The following is a 19,452-nucleotide window of genomic DNA, read 5'->3' on the forward strand; positions in this document are numbered from 1 at the left end:
TGCAGTGGCTACCAGTCAAATTCCAGATCAGGTTCTGGTAATTACCTTCAAGACCATACATGGTCAAGGCGCAGTGTACCTGAGGGACTGCCTTTCTGCCTATGCCCCTCAAAGAGCTTTGCGCTCTGCCATCGCCAACCAGCTAGTGATCCGTGGCTCAAAAGGAGCCCGCTTGACCTCAACAAGGGCCAGAGCCTTCTCTGTCCTGTCCCCCACCTGGTGGAATGAGCTCCTGGAGGAGATCAGGGCCCTGATAGAACTTAAAACAGTTCTGCAGGGCCTGCAAAAGGGAGTTCTTCTGCCAGGCATTTGGTTGGGGTCAATCGGAACCAGCAGCACCCGCTGGGCCCCTGAACCTCCCTCCCAGGAATCTTATGCACCCAAACCGAACCATGGACCTGTTTGATTGTTATCCTGTTTAAATGTTATCTTCTGTTGCTGTTGTTGTTGTTACCATTGTTGTGTTTAATTTGATACAAAAACTTGAGTTCACTGTATTGTTCTTTGCATTCTATGTGAATCGCCCTGATCTCAAATATAATAAATAAACAAACAAATAATGTTTAGTAAACCTGTGAATGAACTTGGACATATGGAACGATCATTACATTTAGATTAATATTGTTCTTCAGTGACATGTTTTTTGGACTCTGAACAGGCTTGTTGAGATGGCACAACACCGCTTCCCTCATTATTTTGCCACAAAAGAAAAACTTATTTCAATGCCCAGCAGCATTCATATTTATCGGGAGCTCACCTGCGACAGTGTACTTAAACGGTAGGATTTATTTGTTGTGTATAGCACAATATCAGATATATAAGACTATTCTGCATTCTAATGGGCACAATTTGGGCAGAAGAGTACATGCCTGCATATTTTGAAATTCAGCATTATTTTCTACAAAATATATTTTCCATGGAAGAAGAACTATAATATGAAACAGAATTTCAGGTTTTAAATCTATGTGCCTCAATATATACTTTTTTAGCTTTACTGTTTGTTATCATCTATCATTTATGTAGTTAGCACAGTAATGTGAAACTTTTAAAATGTTGGGTAGCACTCTGGTAGGCCCCCATGTTTAATTTACTCTGCATGTGGAAATGCCTTATAGAGCATTGTGTTTAGCCAATTCTAATGGGGAAAAAAATCCATATTTGGAATTGACAATTCACAAACTTTGTTTTGAATAAAGTATGTGTTTTTTTCTCAGCATGATAGGTTAATATTTCCGGGCTTTGAAATTCTTAGTGATCAAATTGGTGGGAAGGGAATCACGACTAGTGACTATTTTTGCTTCTGTGTTGTAAAGTGCATGGGGGAATAGAAATTTTTATGGCTTTAAAAAATTGCGAGGATACAGTATTATAGGGACCCCATTAAAACTAGCTCTTTTTCAGGAAATGTGAGAAAAATTATTTATGGCATACAGTGGGATAGTTTTGAAGGAGTTCCTTTTAGTTTTTCCCCCTTAGAATACACCGATGTCTTCCTTGGTGTCCCTAAAGCTCATGGTTAGATGCATACACCTTTAAAGTAAGTAAAATATTAAAAACAAATAATGGCAATAAAAACACTTTTGTGAACCTTCCCCTCCAGGATTGAATCCTTGGAAGAAGAAATTATTTCTAAGAATGTCAAATTAGTTGTCATAGATTCTGTTGCTTCAGTAGTCAGAAAAGAGTTTGATACAAAACTTCAAGGCAATTTGCTGGAAAGAAACAACTTGTTGACTAGAGAAGCATCAATACTGAAATACTTGGCTGAAGAATTTTCAATACCAGTAAGTTTTCCTTTGTTCTATTTGTATATAATCTCTAATTTACAAGTTTTTATGCCAGAAGATCAGACACTTAAAAATGGCCAGGAGGCAACTTCCTTATGGCCTCAAGTGACTTCTAAATACATAATCTTATATGTGAAATATGTCAATGTGTTTCAAAATTAACATGGTCATTTATATTAATTTCTGATCCTAAAGATGGCCTTATAAGGCTCTTTGTACCATTTGGAGAGCTTTTAATATATTTAATTTGACATAACTTCCCTTAACTGAATTCACTTTTCTGAATTCACATTCGAATACTTCGATCATTCTAGGAAACTTACATATCAGAGACTTAGAGTCATTCTCCATGATACTGTTTTACAATTTTGGTTAACCTTTTTGGTGGTTATATAAAACCAGTGCTGGAATGTTTTTTAAAAAAGAAAACTGAACAAAAAGTCCTTCCTCTGCTGGTGCTTAGATTTTTCTGAATCTGAATGTTTAAAGTTTTGGGAAGGCTGTTTTCTCCAGAGCTAGAACTGTCTTCTGTCTACAGTTACTGGGGATGGAGGGTGGGAATAGCAAACAGCGGCATGTCTGTTCTCTCACAGTAGCTAGCAAGATTCTCTAAGAGTCAAATTTGAGAAAAAAAAACTTGCTTCCTGACTTCTACAGTGCTAGTCATCAGGCTTTTTGAGCTGTCTGGTTTTGCACTTTGTTATGTTGTCATTGGTCTAAGGTTTGAGTGAATGATGATGATGATGATGATGATGATTTATTACTCACCTATCCCTGGAGGCTCGAGGCAAGTCACAACATATAAAACCATACAATAAAACCCATGTAAAATAACAGTACAAACATTTCATTCATTCATCCATCCATCCATCCATCCATCCATCCATCCATCCATCCATCCATCCATCCATCCATCCATCCATCCATCCATCCATCCATCCATCCATCCATCCATCCATCCATCCATCCATCCATCCATCCATTCATTCATATACCTCCCTCCCCGAAGGCTCAGGTCGGTTTACATGTAACAATAACTAAAACTATACATGGAACCATACGTATAATAATTACATATACCAACCATGATAAGACAAGATGCAGTGAAAAAAGAAACACAACCCTTATCTGCACAACCCCTAGATAACCCGTTCTAGAGGGGAGGGAGACAGAGGGCGTTGTTGGTATTTGCTACTGCTGCTTAATTCATTCCTGTAAGGGAGGGGGCCCAGATCTTCCTTGCGGCCTAGCCTCAACCAACGACCTGGCGGAAGAACTCCGTTTTACAGGCCCTGCAGAATGCTGAAAACTCCCGCAGGGCCCGTACAAAGATGAAGTTGCTTTGTTAGTAGCCAGACCCCTCCTCAGTCTTGAAGGGCAGTTTATCGTCAGTCAAACCCTAAGTGCCCTTCCACAACACCTGCAATTATTACTTTTCAATGTGCTGGTATCCCAGCAATTTTATATTTTCTTATGTATTCTTCCATAATTCTCTTATTTTCTTTTAGTTTGTAATTAAAAATATAGTACATAGATTACATGGTTGGAGACAGCTAGTATTGGTGTTGCAGAATAGTGTTGGGATCATATCTGCTTGATCAAATTACAGTTATATTTTCTATTTGTTGCAAAGACAAAGAGGGATGCCGGTTGGTGCCTTTAAAAAAATGTTCTCCTAGTTTGCTTGGAAACCTTTGCTGTTTTGTTTCCCTGAGATGTTTTGAACCTGACCACTTTCAATTATGACTTGCTCACTGATATATGACATTTATTTTTCCATAGTTAAGTTGGATAATGCTGCAACGCTGCATGTTGTACTTGCTACCTTAAGGCAAAGGTAAAGGTATCCCTTGTGCAAGCACCGGGTCATGTCTGACCCTTGGGGTGACGCCCTCTAGCGTTTTCATGGCAGACTCAATATGGGGTGGTTTGCCAGTGCCTTCCCCAGTCATTACTGTTTATCCCCCAGCAAGCTGGATACTCATGTTACCGACCTCGGAAGGATGGAAGGCTGAGTCGACCTTGAGCCGGCTGCTGGGATTGAACTCCCAGCCTCATGGGGAGAGCTTTCAGACTGCATGTCTGCTGCCTTACCACTTTGCGCTCACTTGCTACCTTATATCATCTCCCCTTTCTTATATACCTTGCTACCATATCATTTCCCCTTTCTCTTTGGGTTATGTATTTGTGTGAATCAGAATCACTACAACAGCCTTTGTGTTTAGGAAAACTGCAGAAGGTACATTACAGAATCTGCTGCAGCTGATATATGACTTCAGTGTTCATGCTCTACATTGCTCACATGATAGAGAGAGGAAACAGTGTGTATATACTGGCCTAGAGTCTCATATGACATCTAAAGATGCTCAGGTCTGGAATATGTGTTACTTTAATGTGAAGATTGGAATCTTGTTGTCTTTTATGTACGATTTAGTGAAGTGATAGTGATTGGGGACCTACTATCAGAAAACTATATTATAATCTATGATTCCAGATATTGCTTTACTTTTTTTCTTAGTACAACTATTGAAGTGTAGACACAGTAGATGGCGCTTTAATCCTGATTGTCCAGGCATAAAAGAGTAGAAGTTGTTTAATTTCTGAAGTTTAGAGTTGTGTTTTTTTTTTAAAGGTGATATTTCATCAGTAAAACAGTTTGAAAGCTTATGCTGTTAAGATAAGCAGACTATTTTTTTTCCTTTAAACAAACATCTCTTCTCTGAGTCCTGTGTTTATGCTCCATTAGTATCTTGACATGGAAAACGCAATCAATTGAAATCATAAATGCACTGGTGCAATGTTTTTGTTTTTTCCTCTTTTAAATGTTGCCAATTTTTCTTTGTTATAATCTGTTCTTATAATCAATTGCTCTAATATTCATTTCTTCCTTCATTTCCTTGTCTTTGTAGTTGCCTTGCTTAATAATTATCACTCTTGTCTGAATATTCAGTTCTCAGAACCAAAACATCTTGAGGAATGGATTGATAAGTAATCCACTATAAAGTTCATTTTTCTCAGAGCAGGTTCTATTGACCGTGGACATGTCCGTGAAAATAGAGCAGTTTACTTTAGTGTGAACAAAAAAAATGAAGATTCTCTTAAAGCATTTGCATGGTTGTTCAATGTCAGTGTACATGCATATCGGTGTCCTGGCATTTTTTCAATGTTTTATTTACACTGAATTGTGAGTTAGCCTTGCAGTGTTGTGCTGTGGGAACTAAATTGCATGGTATCTTAGCTTTAAGCTTTTGTTGCTTATTTGTTCTAGTTATTTACCGGGGCCATCTAGAGAAATCATAGATGTCATGCTGCAGTCATGGAGACCAGCAACAAAATGAAGCTACTTCCACATCTGGCAAACTTTATGGTAGTAGGCAGCAGACTGTAAAGTGTACCCACTGGAGCCATAGGGGACAGAAGTGATTCAGGTTGTGTTCAATGGATGTAAGAGAGGTCTGAGTATGAACACCTTGGGGGGACAGGTCATGGCCTCAGTAGGCGCAAGAGTCTGAGTTCAAGCAGATGCATGAAGAAATTCATCAAGAGTTTGACACAGTTGGCTTCCCCAGGGTAGCATTGTTTCGCCTCCTGGAAATTCTCCGCAATCTTGAGGGCACTGTCCCACTCACCATTTGAACCTCTAAGAGCAGCTGAACTAAAGTGCCTATTATTTGGCCACTAGATTATCTTCCTAGTGGCAGTGACCTTGGTGAAGAGAGTCAGAGATTGCAGCACTGTCCTCATGAAAGGAGCTGTGCATCCATGAATAGTGTCACAAAATCTTTTCGGTTGTGATACTATTCATGGATTCTTCCTTCATCCCCAAAGGGAATGCAGTATTCAGTAGGAGCCAGAGTCTGGTATGTCCCGCCTTCTGTCCCAAAACAAAGGAGTGGCATACCTTAGACGTGTGCTAGGATCTACATATATACCTGAACAGGAGGGCAGTGATGGCGATCCTATGGCATGCGTGCCAGAGGCAGCACTTGGAGCCCTCTCTGTGGGCACGAGCACCATTGCCCAAGCACAGAGTTTGTTGAGTCAGCCTGCAGAAGGTCTGGCTTCCGGGTGCCCAGAGGACAGGGAGGACTCTTCCCATGTGTTTCCTGGCTCAGGAAGTGATTTGCTGGCTTGGGTTGTTGAACTGGGCTGGTGTCTGCAAGAGAGCAGGAAGCCTGCACCTAATGGAGCCATTGGAGAGCAGATCCTGGGCCATGCTTGTCCTTGCCGCCTCCCCTCAATGGAGCAAAGGGATAGAAGGAAGGGAGGGAAGGGAAATTTGCAGTAAAAAAAGGGGGGGTTACAAAACCTTAGTATTCCGGTTAAATTGCCGTGTTGGCGCTTTGTGATAAATAAGTGGGTTTTGGGTTACAGTTTGGGTACTCGGTCTCTAAAAGGTTTGTCATCATTGTCTCAGGGTGTCTGATGCCCTTTTCATTTCCCATAGAACTTGGGGAGGCCAGTGTCCTATCCACCATTGTTGAAAGATTGAAACAGGGCATCTACAAGGCATATAAGACCACTGATTCCTTAAGAGTAGCAACTAGGGTTGTGTGCTTCGGTGGCCGTTCCAGGCGGAGGAGGGGTGGCGTCGGCACACCACTCAGCACACACACGCTTGAGGAGATTGAAAATTTAGATACCCATATACTCGCTTATAAGCCTAGTTTTTAGCACCTTTTTCACACTGGAAAATCTCTCCTCGGCTTATACATGGGTATATACGGTAATTGAAATAAAAGCCTGCTCCAGCCAGCCAATCGTTGCTCTAGCAGCTTGTAGTTTGGCTGAGGGTTTAACTGAAGGACTCTGATCTTTCCCCCCCTTTTGCCTTCACTTCTTCCTCTTCTTAATCACTTCTTCCAAACTATTCTTTTGGTTTCTGTGGGTGAAAAGCGGAGTACAAAAACCAGCAGCTATTCATCCTCTTGACTTTTCTGTATTTGTTGAGGCTGGATGGGAGAGCCTGTGATGAAGGAGCATTTCCCACCCTCGACTTATATGCGAGTCAATAAGTTTGCCCAGATTTTGTGTTAAAATTAGGTGCCTCGGCTTATATGTGGGCCAGCTTATATGCAAATGTATACAGTATTTGTATTTAGTGTAATCGTTCAACTTTTCTGTATACTTGTTGTATCAACTAGGTTATATATTATTATATTTTCCCTGTGTGTAATTTTGCCATATGACAAATAAATAAATAATGAATAAGCCTTACAAACTGTTTCATGTTGCAGTAATATTGACTTTGTCACCATCTGGCTGTTCAAAAATTATGGAATTATTGGCAAGATCTATCTTGGCTTTGCAGTATAAACTGAGTAACCTGTTGTCATGAATAACAGCACTGCCTTTTAAAGTGCTAGAGTTGATGAGTGAGATGGAGGACCAGAAGTTTATATATATTTGCTGCTACAAAACCAGCATAGTTTGCTATGCTTTTCTCATGTCAGTTTCCTCTGTCGTAGACATAGCTATAGCCATTTCATTTTCAATGGATAAAATTTTCCATTTGTCTATTATGACTCATCTTCTGTCTGAAACTGTTAAATACTACATATTTTACTGAAGTAGTTGTATATAAAAATGTTGCAAACATAACTTAAATTTCTGGCAACAAAAATATTGCTTAGAATGATTATTTGAAACACATATTGTGTTGGATCAGGACTACCCCTTCCCACTGCTGATCCCTTCTCAGTAATTCTTTAGGATCCCTGACTTCTAGGAACATGTCTTGGATATCAGTGAAGTGGGAGCCAGGAGAATTACATTCTGCCATTGGAAAACTTAGTCTGGGTCCATCCTATATTGTTTATGATTAGCTTATAGCCCTTTATTTAGATTTAATATGTAAAAATTCTAATGCTTTTTTAAAAAAATGCTTGAATAGGTAATTTCCCTGGCAATGCCAGTTGAAGCTCATTATTAGTCTCTCTATAGCCTTTTACAATGTCCAGTTGATATTTGGAAGCCTACATTAATTTCTGCTTCATACAACTATATACTGACGCAACTACCTTAAATGAGTTTATACCAGTTAAGAGTGAATACGCAAGACTGTACATGGTCCAAAATGCTCATTTTTGTGGATTAATGAGGGCAGTTAATATAACTAAATAAAGTTTGCACGCTCACAACTCTATCAGGAACTTCTTCCTGATGTTTAGACAGAATTTCTTTTGCATTGATTTCATCCCATTGGTTCTGGTCCGTTCCTCTGGGGCAAGAGAGAACAACTCTGCTCCATCCTCGATATGGCAGCCTTTTAAATACTTGAAGATGGTTATCAGATCCTCTCTCAGTCATCTCCTCTCCAGGCTAAACAGACCAAGCTCCCCCAACCCTTCTTCATACGTCTTGGTCTCCAAACCATCTTTGTTGCCCTCCTCTGGACACATTCCAGTTTGTCCACATCCCTCTTCAATTGTGGTGCCCAAAATTGAACACAGTTCTCAAACTCAGGCCGAAACAGAGCAGAGTAAAGCGGCACCATCACTTCCCATGATCTGGACATGATACTCCTTTTGATACAGCCCAAAATCTCATTTGCCTTTTTAGCCACCAAGTCACACTGCTGACTCATATTCAATGTATGGTTTACTAAGACTCCTAGATCCTTTTCACACATACTACTGCCAAGACAAGTCTCCCCCATCCTATATTGGTGTAAATGTTTCTTTCTACCTAAATGCAGAACTTTACCTTAGCTAGGTAATGTCTTCTGTAGGTGGTAGCAGTGTTAATCCCTTCTCAATATTTCTAAGAACATGCTTCTGCAAATCTCAGTTAGGCCTATTATGCACAGATGGGAGTGTCCACATTCTAGGTGGGATGGCGGCAGCTAAAATCACCAATAATGCATGCCGCAGGCAGCAGCTGGGCACAGAGTTGCTGTATGCCGCTGAAAAATCTGCGTTAGTGAGATGCGGAAGAAAGTGGAGCTTCCCGGGTGACCAGGGTGCAACCAGAAGTGGCTCTGGAATGGCCGCGTGCTTAATCTAAACAGGGCTTCTGGGTGTCCTTGCGCTCTCCCCTTCTGTGCCCTTTCGTTCTGCCGCCAGGGCTTGCGCGTGCCGTGGCCGCCCTGCTTGGCAGCCCAGCCTCAGTCAGCACTGTGCTCGCCTCCCTTCCTGTTTGCTCCGCATCGCTGCCTCATCGGCCACAGCCAGCAGCTGCTCTGGGTTTTGCTACCGTTGCATTCGTCCCGTGCGTTTGCGGTTTGCTTTGCTTCTTCCTCCTCCGCGTTTTCCATGCGACCGCCAACCACCGTTTCAGCGACCATGCATAATAGGCCTTAGGGAACAATACTTTCTTTCTGCTATGGAATTCTGCTCTGGAGCTGATGTTCTATACCTTCTTTACCCATGTACTCCTTCAAGTCATCCCACATATTGTCCTCCGTTATCTGTGTGAATTGCCAGTGGTTTTCTCTGGAACCTGTTGTTTACCACTGCAACATATGTCTTGAGCTTTTTCAGCAGGAAGTCTCAATTTGAGCCAATCAGGACATGGGAGGAGATTATTAGAAAATATGCTAGCTACACATGTCCTCCAATGCTACCTGGAGGATATTCTTCATATATGCTATTGAATCATACACACTATAGATTTTGCGCATTCCAATATGTAGCCTCAGATGGCTTGAAGCACAGCAGGGAAGAACTACTGGACTTCTTGCAGTTTTTTGAGGGGAAGCTGATATCACAGTAACAAAATTGAAATTGTATTCCTTAGTTTGGTTTGGATCCTGTTACTGGAAGAGACAGACTGGGTTAGATTGATAAGGACTCTTGACAGTATTAGGAAACCTCATAAATGGTGTGATTGACTGCAAGATCAGTGGAAGGGGAAGATGGGGTTACAATAGCTTATGTTTGATTATAACTGAATTAATTTGAGGCAATCACTGGAAATTTTTATTTTTCTTACTTTAGGCCAATTTTAATGTAGTCCAACTCTACATGAGTTAATAGTTGCACAAGAATTTCTCTGTATGAGTTATTAGTTGCACAAGAATGCTTTTTCTGCCTGTAATTTACATTTACATTGATCTGCAAAATTTATCTTTCACTTGTCAAGTAATTCATTATATTTAGATTAAACCAGAGTTCCTTCCCCGCCCCAGCTCCTAGTGCAAATTTTGAAAACTCTTGGCACTTGATTGAGCTCACACAGTAGAAGAGCTAGCTTTTATGCACAAATATTAATAACTGGAATAATATCACGTGCCCTTCTGAAATGGTTCTGGTATGACTGAAGAAGAGTTGTTTTTTATACCCTGCTTTCCTGTACCCTAAGAAGTCTCAAAGCAGCTTAAGATCTTCTTCCCTTCTTCTGCCCACAACAGACTCCCTGTGAGGTAGGTGGTGGGGCTGAGAGAGTTCTGACAGGTGTGCTCTGTAAGAAAGTACTATCAGAGCTGTAACTAGCCCAAGGTCACCTAGCTGGCTGCATGTAGAGGAGCAGGGGATCAAACCCGGCTCATCAGATTAGAAACCACTGCTCTTAACCACTACACCAAGCTGTTCTTAACCACCACACCAAACTTATTGTTGCTGCTGCTAATGCATCCATAAGATGTTTCTAATTAAGATAACAGGGCAGGCTGTTCTGTAAGACAGGGTTCACAAAGGCATGTATATGGGCAGCTGTTGATTTTACCCATTTGCAGTTTGGCACCTGCAGAAGGCCCTGCTCAGATGAGCAAAGCTGTCATGGTGGTCCAAGGCAATGAAGGATATTTTATGTCATAGCCAATAACTTAAATTGAGCCTGCTAATATAGGGCAGCCAGTGAAGTGACTGCAGAATGGGATTAATGTGCATGTTCTTTCTAACTCCTTATAATTGCTGTGCCATGGCATACTGCATCAGTTGGAGATTCCAAATTGATTTGAAGGGAACCAAGTGGCCAGATCAGCTGTATCAATATAAAGGGACATTTTACAGTCTAGTCTGAGTTGGAAGAGAGCCTTTTTTTTGCAGCTGCATTAACTTGTTTTCCAGCAATAATATTGAGTCTACTATAACTCCAAGGCAGTTAACTGAGTTAGCAAGGGTTGGCTGAATTCAATCAAAAGTGGATTTAACTCCCTTGCATGATGCTGCTCAAGATATTATATGTGTTGTTCAGAGGGGTGGAATATACAGATTTGTCCAATGGTCCTTTTGATTCTGTAAGTTAGTGGCAGGAAGGGGGCTGGCATAGGGAGAGGAGTCACATGCACTGCATGTCTAAGGCATCTTTTAACCCTTTTAAAGCTCTTTGGTATGTAGGTAGTGTTGGAAACCACTTTTTCAGAGTTGCTCCTTGAGAGGACTAGAGCAGATGAGTAAGAATTATTCAATAAATGACAGGTTTCTATATCCATATATGTTTAATTAATATATGAATCAAATATATGTTGTGAATAGATTAACATGCAATATTCAGGTTCAGTCAGATTCTTCTTCAATACAATTATTGTGAACAGTAGATGAAACCTGAGAAAGGCATCTTAGTATAAACTGAACAGCAAAGCTTGTGGGCAGCTCTGAATAAATTATCTCCAGCAGAATAAGAATATTTTGCTTTACAGACAGCTTCAGATTGCAGTTCAATTAAAAGAAGGATTAATATGCATAGAACAAACTGGGTCTCCATTCATACCACTTGTCTACATATTTGCCGTAGGTGTTTTACAAATTCCTATGCTCCTGTATTTCATATACATTTCCTTTTCTTTGCATAATTAGGTGTTTTTATATGATTGGGAACTGATCACCTTCCTAAATCACTTGTTAAAATATTTATATACATTTAATATTTAATTACATTTAGGTATATTTAACTACAACTGGCTATTTACACAATGACGGTTATAAGAATAAATGATAAAATGGTTATCATTTATATGTGCAGTCTGACATGCAAATGGTACCAAGTGCATATGGATCATTTCTAAATAATACCATCCTCTGGCATTTTGCATATGCAGTTGCCAGAGTCTGAATGTTGGGCCCAGTTTTCTAAAGCAGGTTGCTTATGAGTGGTTGTTGGTTTTCTTAGGCATTAGGATCTGGGACTGAAAGCTAAATAGAAAGGTTTATTTATTTTTTGCTGAGGATTGTGGAAAACAAATCGATTACATGCAAGTCTGCCAACATGTTTAATACCCATCACACAGGTTAAGGCAGGTACCCAGCATTCAAAACCTGGAAAGTACAAGTATCAGCTATATGATCAAATAAAATTATTTTATGTGTTGATGAGAGGCAGCTAATTAAACAGCATGAAGCCAAAACCAATCTCACCATACCCACGGAAGCTCTTGTTCTCATATGTATACGTATGTAGAGACCATGGGATCTCACCTCAGGGTCCAGAGTAAGAATTATGTCTGAATTGCCACTTAGCAGAGGAGGATCATGTAAAAACACAAGAAGAGCCCTGCTGTTCCGATCAGTGGTGCATCTAGTCCAGCATTCTGTCAGTGGCCAGTTAGTTACTATGTAAGGCCAATAACAGAGCTTTTTGCCACTGGTATTCAGAGTCTTTCTGCCTCTGAATGTGGAGATTCCCTTTAGCCAGTGTGGCTAGTAGCCACTGATGGACCTATCTTCCATGGATTTATCCAGTCTCCTTTTAAAGCCATCCTTGTGGCCATACAGAAACAGTGCATGTCTTAAACTGATTGATTAATATTACTATTTATATCCTAGCTTGTCTCCAAGGACTGAATACAGCATATTGTATTATTATACAATGCTAAAGCTCGCAGCCTCAATTAAACAAATCTCTAAATCCTCTCTCTAACATAACAAGAGTAACCCTGATCTGGATGACCCAGGCTAGCCTGATCTCATTAGATTTCAGAAGTTAAGCAGCATAAACCCTGGTTATTATTTTGGATGGGAGACCACCAAGAAATTCCAGAGTCACTATGCAGACGGTTAGTTTCTTGTCTTGAAAACCCTACAGGGTCATAGTATATTAACTGAAACTTGATGGCACTTCACACACACACCCTCCCACCCATAAAAACTACCTCGGCTCTTAAAAATATCCCTGCTGTCGTTCCAATGCCATACTCCATCTGTTCTTACAACACAAATCACTAGAATTGCATCACATGTTCTGATTTCAAAGTACAATACTTCAAAGAATGGAGCATTTGTCATACTTCTAACTTAAACACAATATGCAGTGTTTGAACTATGGATAGACTTAGTGCTTAAGTCATCAGGAAAGTTCTAGGTGGACTCTGGAGGGCTGCTGGTGATCAAATATGAAATAAACACAGGCAGTGCTGCTGGGGCCTATTGGTTTGGACTGTTCTGTGGCAACAGTGATCTCAGTTAGTTCAGTAATGGCCTCTTCTCACTCTGAATGATGAGATGGGATAACTTGGTCATGGCCTTTCTCCATAAGCATTCTGTTACCTTTCAAAGGATTAAGTTGGCTGATTTCTACCTCCACCCCAGCTTATCCTCAATTCCTGTCAAAATTCTGTCTTTTCTGGAGCACCTGTAGTCCTTATTAGGCCATTTAGTTTGTATTGCTTTGGTTAATTTATGAAGTTAATAATATATTTATCTGCCTTGTCTGTAGATGGCCCAGTTTTTTCCCTTTCTTAAACTTCATGGGACTAGCTAGTTTACTATTAGAGTGATATATATTTTTATACCTTCTAGTAGTAATTGTTCACATTCATTTGTGTAATTCAGTTTGCAACATGACGATCAGTAGCCAGGGCAGGGGGCCTGTACCTAAACAGTAAATAAATTTTTGATGCCCAGAAATATCTTAATTTAAAAAATATCGCACAAGGAACCCTACCAGCTAAAAAAAATATCACACAAAAAGAACCCTGCCACTTGTTATCTCCTTAAGAACCTTAGAAAATAAATACAACTTCTAGTGGGGGTTGCACTTCCCCTAAAGGAGCAGGTTCTTAGCCTGGAAGTACTGCTAGACTAGGCCTCCTTTGGGATAAGCCCGGTGACCTGACATGTCTTTTACCAACATTGGCTGGTGAGTCAGCTATAGCCTTTCCTGGTTGAAAAAGGTTTGTGCCACTGTAATGCATGCCCTGATAACATCTAGTTTATGAGGACCCCATGGAGAACCCATAATCGACCTGTTCTCCAGGTTGCTGATTGAGTTCTGGATCAGGTTTAAGGTGCTGGTTTTAACCTTTAAGGTGTTAGGCGGCCTGGGACTTACGTAGGTGAGGGGGACCACCTCTCCATATACACCCCCTGAAGAGCTCTGTGGTCAGCAAACTATTTATTTATTTAGATTTTTATACCAGCCCTAGAGTGTTGCACCTGGCTTTAACCGGAGCTGGGGCCTTTTCAGTACTGGTTCCAGTTTGGTGGAATGAGCTGCTGGCAGAAACGCAGGCCCTTATGAAACTCCCAAAAGTTCCGAAGGGCCTGCAAAATGGCATTCTTCCACCAGGCATTTGATTGAGGTCTGGGCTGCACCTCAACTATCCACCTGGGCCTCCTGCCCACTCCTATTTTGGGGGTTACTGTCAAATGAGTACCCCCTCTGCAAGTCAGCCTTTTCTGATATATATCCCAGTTTGTTTGCCTGGCTCATTGGATTGTTCATTTGGAACGAAGCAGGTTAATAGGAGTTGGAAACTGGTTTTAATTGAGCTTTTATATTTTCTATTCTTGTACACTGCCCTAAGACCAATTTTTGAAGAGATGCAATGTAGAAATCCCTAAATAAAATAAAATAAATAATAAATAAATCCATGTCATTGGTTATGATTTGATTAACTGGGAGGAAGCTCTGGGATCCTTAAGGACTTTGTTTGAATCCCTCTTAGGCTAGGCTTATGAATATAGCTGACAGAGCGGTGGCTCTGCATTTCTTTCCTCCTTGGCTTGATATATTACTTCTGGATATCAATTTAATTCAGGTTCCTATCTTTCCTGGGCCCTCACTCAGGTGTATATATGTACAGGAGGAGATCAAAATATAAAGAAAAAGGGAGTCCCTGTGGGTGACAGTCTTGTGGACTTCCACTCTGCTCTGCTTCAGATTTTACCTATGCCACATATAAAGTCATCTTAAGCAAGTTGCTGTCTCTTAGCATTACTCTCCTTGTGCAAAAGGGTGCTGACAATACAGGTCTTTCTTATTAGGCTACTCTGTGGATGAGCTATTGTATGTGATGCACTTTGAGCACTGAAGGCACAATGTCTAAATGAAAAGTACAGTTATTTATTTGAAACATTATTTTCCTTGTAAAAAGGGGGCTTACATATTCAAACAGAAGGAAAGGCAAAAAACACAAGCAGCCCAAGAGCATTAAAAAACTAGCAGCAAAGAACTGTTAAAGAACTACAAATATTAAACAGCAAACAATCAGCAATATGTATCTGAAAGGCAGCTAAAACATTATGCATACCATGGGCAGTTACTAACTTATCTACAATAAGTCACTATCAGTAACATAATAAATTAGTACGCAGTTGCATAATCAATAAATTATTACGCCATTGCATCACAGAGTGGTAGAACCTAATGGTGGGAGCCTGATCTCAATATGGAACTTTTTCCTGGACAGCAGTAAATCAGCATCATCTGGGATAAAGAACAATTTCTACAACCTACATGCGTAGGCCTCTCAATTCCAGAGTCAGTGAACATTTTAGGCCATGTTTTGATTTGGGTTTATGCATAAGAACACACCAGGACCTTTACCACACCAGGAATTTGCCCTGACTCACCGCTCGTCTGCTGGCAGGGCAAATTCCCCATTCTACACGACATCAGTGTAGACCTGGGGCTGTCCCAGGCCTGGCCTGAATCAGGCCCTCATTTGCCCTGTGGCAAGGGAACCACATTCCCTTTATTGCCTTGGGTGGAAACAAGGCCTAAATTGGGCCAGTGCTGTCTGGGAGGGAAGAGTCAGGCTGTCCTGGCCCAGTTTCTTCCCATGCTTGCCTGGGTACAGTATCCTGGAAGCGACCCCCCCCCCCAAAAAAAAAATGCCCATGGCAGCACTGTGCAGCGTGGAAGACCTGCCTGGAGCATTAAAAAAACAAAACAAAACATGTCATTGCGTTGGTGTGCGATATCTCATTCTTAACAACCAAAAAATTACTCCACTGCTCGTGTAGTGCAGTGGAACCTTGCCACCCTGGCTGCTGTGCGGGAGCACAAACCTGGGGCAGGTGAGCTGCAATGGGTCAAATGCTTCACCTGGCTTTGACCAGAGCATAGCAGGAAGAGGTGGGGCAACCTGCCCCGGCTGAAACGCAAGGAGGTAGCCCGGCATGGAGCCTTCCATTCAGTATAGGTTCAGGGATCTGCTTCTGATGGGCTGATCATAACTTTTATTGCCTTTTTCCTGACTAAAGACTTTGGGGCAAGATTGTTTCACAGCAGTTTTTCCCATGAGAAATTCCTTTTGGATTCTGAAGTATCAATATACTTTGCATACAATAGAGTAGCTGTACATAGAGAATTCAGTAAGAGAAGGAGGAACACTTGCCAAATAACAGTTATTCTCTTGTATGCTAAGCATATTAATGCCTAATTAAAACCCTTTTGAAAGAGCTGACTTAAAACTTGCAAGAAGCTTTCCTCATATTAATCATCTGAGAAATAGAATGTGAAATGTAAACGAAAATCAATTCAGAGTGTGATCGTATTGAGTTGCATGGGAGATTATAAGTGTATGACCAGACATTTCCGTTCCACAAACCAGAAACCAAACAATATCCAAATAGGATAGTATTTATTTTAAATGTTACTTTTATATATTTGTAATCCTGTTGTTAGGAAGATATAAAAGTTCACTGTCATAGCCCTGTAACGCAAAAAGAAAAATCTCCCCCCTCCCTTTAAAGGTCTAATAATTGGGATCAAATTGGGATCAAGATTGCAGGGAGAAATATCAACAACCTCAGATATGCAGATGATACCACTCTAATGGCAGAAAGTGAAGAGCCTGTTGATGCGGGTGAAGGAGGAGAGTGCAAATGTTGGCTTGAAACTCAACTTCAAGAAAACAAAGATCATGGCATCCGGCCCTCTCAATTCCTGGCAAATAGATGGGGACGAAATGGAGGTAGTGACAGATTTCATTTTCCTGGGCTCCAAGATTCTTGCAGATGGGGACTGCAGCAAAGAAATTAAAAGACGCTTGCTCCTGGGGAGGAAAGCTATGGCAAATCTAGACAGCATCCTAAAAAGCAGAGACATCACCCTGCCAACAAAAGTGCGTCTAGTCAAGGCTATGGTCTTCCCAGTTGTAATGTATGGCTGTGAAAGTTGGACCATAAGGAAGGCCGAGTGTCAAAGAATTGAGGCTTTTGAACTCTGGTGCTGGAGAAGACTCTTGCGAGTCCCTTGGACTGCAAGGCGAACAAACCGGTCAGTTCTAAAGGAGATCAGCCCTGCCTGCTCCTTAGAAAGCCAGATCCTGAAGATGAAACTCAAATACTTTGGCCACCTCATGAGAAGGAAGGACTCCTTAGAGAAGAGCTTAATGCTGGGAGCGATTGAGGGCAAAAGAAGAAGGGGACAACAGAGAATGAGGTGGCTGGATGGAGTCACTGAAGCAATTGGTGCAAACTTAAGTGGACTCTGGGGAATGGTAGAAGACAGGAAAGCCTGGAGGATCATTGTCCATGGGGTCGCGATGGGTCAGACATGACTTCGCACATAACAACAACAACAATATTGTAGAGGCCTTTAATTTTGTTTAGTGAAACTGAGCAGGATACTTGGATAGAAGAATCAACCCCTTCCTCCCCTGTTTGCAGTCCTTATCTCAGTTGTGACCCTGCATGGCTGTAATTTGCCTTTAGTCTAATTTAGTAGTCTTGCTGATATGGACAAGCCTTTATGTCTGAGCAGAAAGATACATTAGATGTATAGGAATGTAAAAGAAGAAGTGTTGGGTTTTATACCCCACTTTTTACTATCCAAAAGAGTCTCAAAGCAGCTTATAATCTTCCCTTCCTCTCCCCACAACAGATACCTATGAGGTAGGTGGGACTGAGAAAGTTCTGAGAGACTGTTCTGTGAGAATAGTTCTGTGATTAGTTCAAGGTCATCCAGATGGCTGCATACTGAAGAGCAGGGAATTAAACTTGGCTTGCCAGATCAGACTCTGGAATAGCCATATTGGTTTTGTCTTGCTTATCCGAGTGTGGTATTGGGGAGAGGCAACAGAGAAGCTCTCTATCATTGGATTATGATAGTTCTAAAGTTAAAAGCTACAATAGATTGTTCCCCATGCATGCTTGTAGAAAGGCAATGGGAAGTACAGCGACTAGGTGAGACCTCTATATTGGCAACATAAGTACAGAGTGCTAGAGACATGACTTCATCTAACAGGAGAAGAGTAAGATTTGAGTCCAGTAGTGCTTTAAAGACTGACAATATTTCCAGGGCATGCTTTCAAGTATCAAAACTTCCTTCTTCAGATATGTTTGTTTTGCACCTGATGAAAGGAGCATTGATGCTCAAAAGCTTATACCCTGGAAATCTTGTGCTATTGAACTCAAATCTTTTCTATTACATCCCAACAGGGCTACTCATCTTCTAAAATAACATTCTTAAGAATCATTAATGGCAGTTGATGTTTACCTAGTTTATAATTTGAACATCAGATGTCCTTCTGACCTCCAGGAGGGCCAAAGAGAAGGAACAGGGAAATACTTGAAAGCCTATTCCTCCATTTCTTCACAGGGTGAAGAAAAGGGCTCTGAATGTACACAAACGCTTATACCCAGAATTAAACTTTGTTGATCTTAAAGGTGCTGCTGGACTCAAACTTTGTACTGTTGCTTCAGATCAACACAGCTATCCCCATGAATCTAGTTTCTCTGAGCTGGCAAACATACACCATGGGGTAAATTTTATTTCAGTACAGTTATAAATATTTTTATACTATAAAATAATTCTTTGACTTAAAAAATGCACTGGGTATTATTAATCCTTCTAGGAAGGCAGGAAATATTAGTAAACTAGAAAGTAAGCCCGCTGTACTTTAAATACAGCGTGCGCTAGCAGGCCTATTGCTAGCAGGCCTATCGGGGCGGCTGGCTGGCTTCCTGGTGCCTGGCCGCGTACCCGAGGCTGGCCATGGGCCGGCCTGTGAGCCTCTGCTGGCGGCGGCTCCGGCGCTGCTGGTGCCGCTGCTGCCGCTGCTGTTCTCCCCCCGGCGCGGCGCCTACTTCAGTTGTTGCGGGCGGCCTACGGATCTCCCAGTCCCAGGCCTGCACTCTCCCTCCTGTTCGCACTCACCAGCTGGCATTTCTTCCATATGGAAGAAGGTGGAGTGGGATGAGGCCAGAGGCGGAACACCCTTCCTGATTGGCTGTTCATTGGATGGGCAGCTAATCGGGGATCGGCCAGCTGGGGCAATGTACCTGATTGGTCGGCAATAAATGCCAACCCTCTTACTGTTTTATTTATATATATTCAGATTATTTGTTTTTATTTATTTATTGTATTTATTGTTCACATTTATAGTTCGACATTCCCAGCGCAGCTGGCTCACGGCAAATCACAACATACATAGTGCCAGGGGCAAATTTTATTCTATTTTTTGAAATTTCTATGTATGGTGTAGCAATTTTAGGAGATAGTTTTATTCTGTGTGATTTAAATGTGTTTTGTAAGCTGAAATGAGGGTTCTATAAGGGTC

The 19,452-nt window shown here is 41.2% G+C and overlaps 1 protein-coding gene across 34 annotated transcripts in view; it reads left to right on the plus strand.

Annotated features, from left to right (window-relative positions):
- Positions 1 to 19,452, plus strand: part of RAD51B (RAD51 paralog B) — a 502,805-nt gene that overhangs the window by 12,761 nt on the left and 470,592 nt on the right. For all 34 annotated transcript variants that reach the window (XR_013228395.1, XR_013228396.1, XR_013228398.1 and 31 more), the window contains 2 exons: positions 659 to 778; positions 1,601 to 1,784. Coding sequence is in view for 30 of the 34 variants with exons in the window: in XM_077322524.1 (XP_077178639.1) it covers positions 659 to 778; positions 1,601 to 1,784 (304 nt within the window). In the remaining 4 variants the exon portion in view is untranslated. The remainder of the gene's footprint in view (positions 1 to 658; positions 779 to 1,600; positions 1,785 to 19,452) is intronic.

Source organism: Paroedura picta, chromosome 2, assembly GCF_049243985.1.
Source record: "Paroedura picta isolate Pp20150507F chromosome 2, Ppicta_v3.0, whole genome shotgun sequence".
In the NCBI taxonomy this organism is placed as follows: Eukaryota; Metazoa; Chordata; class Lepidosauria; order Squamata; family Gekkonidae; genus Paroedura; species Paroedura picta.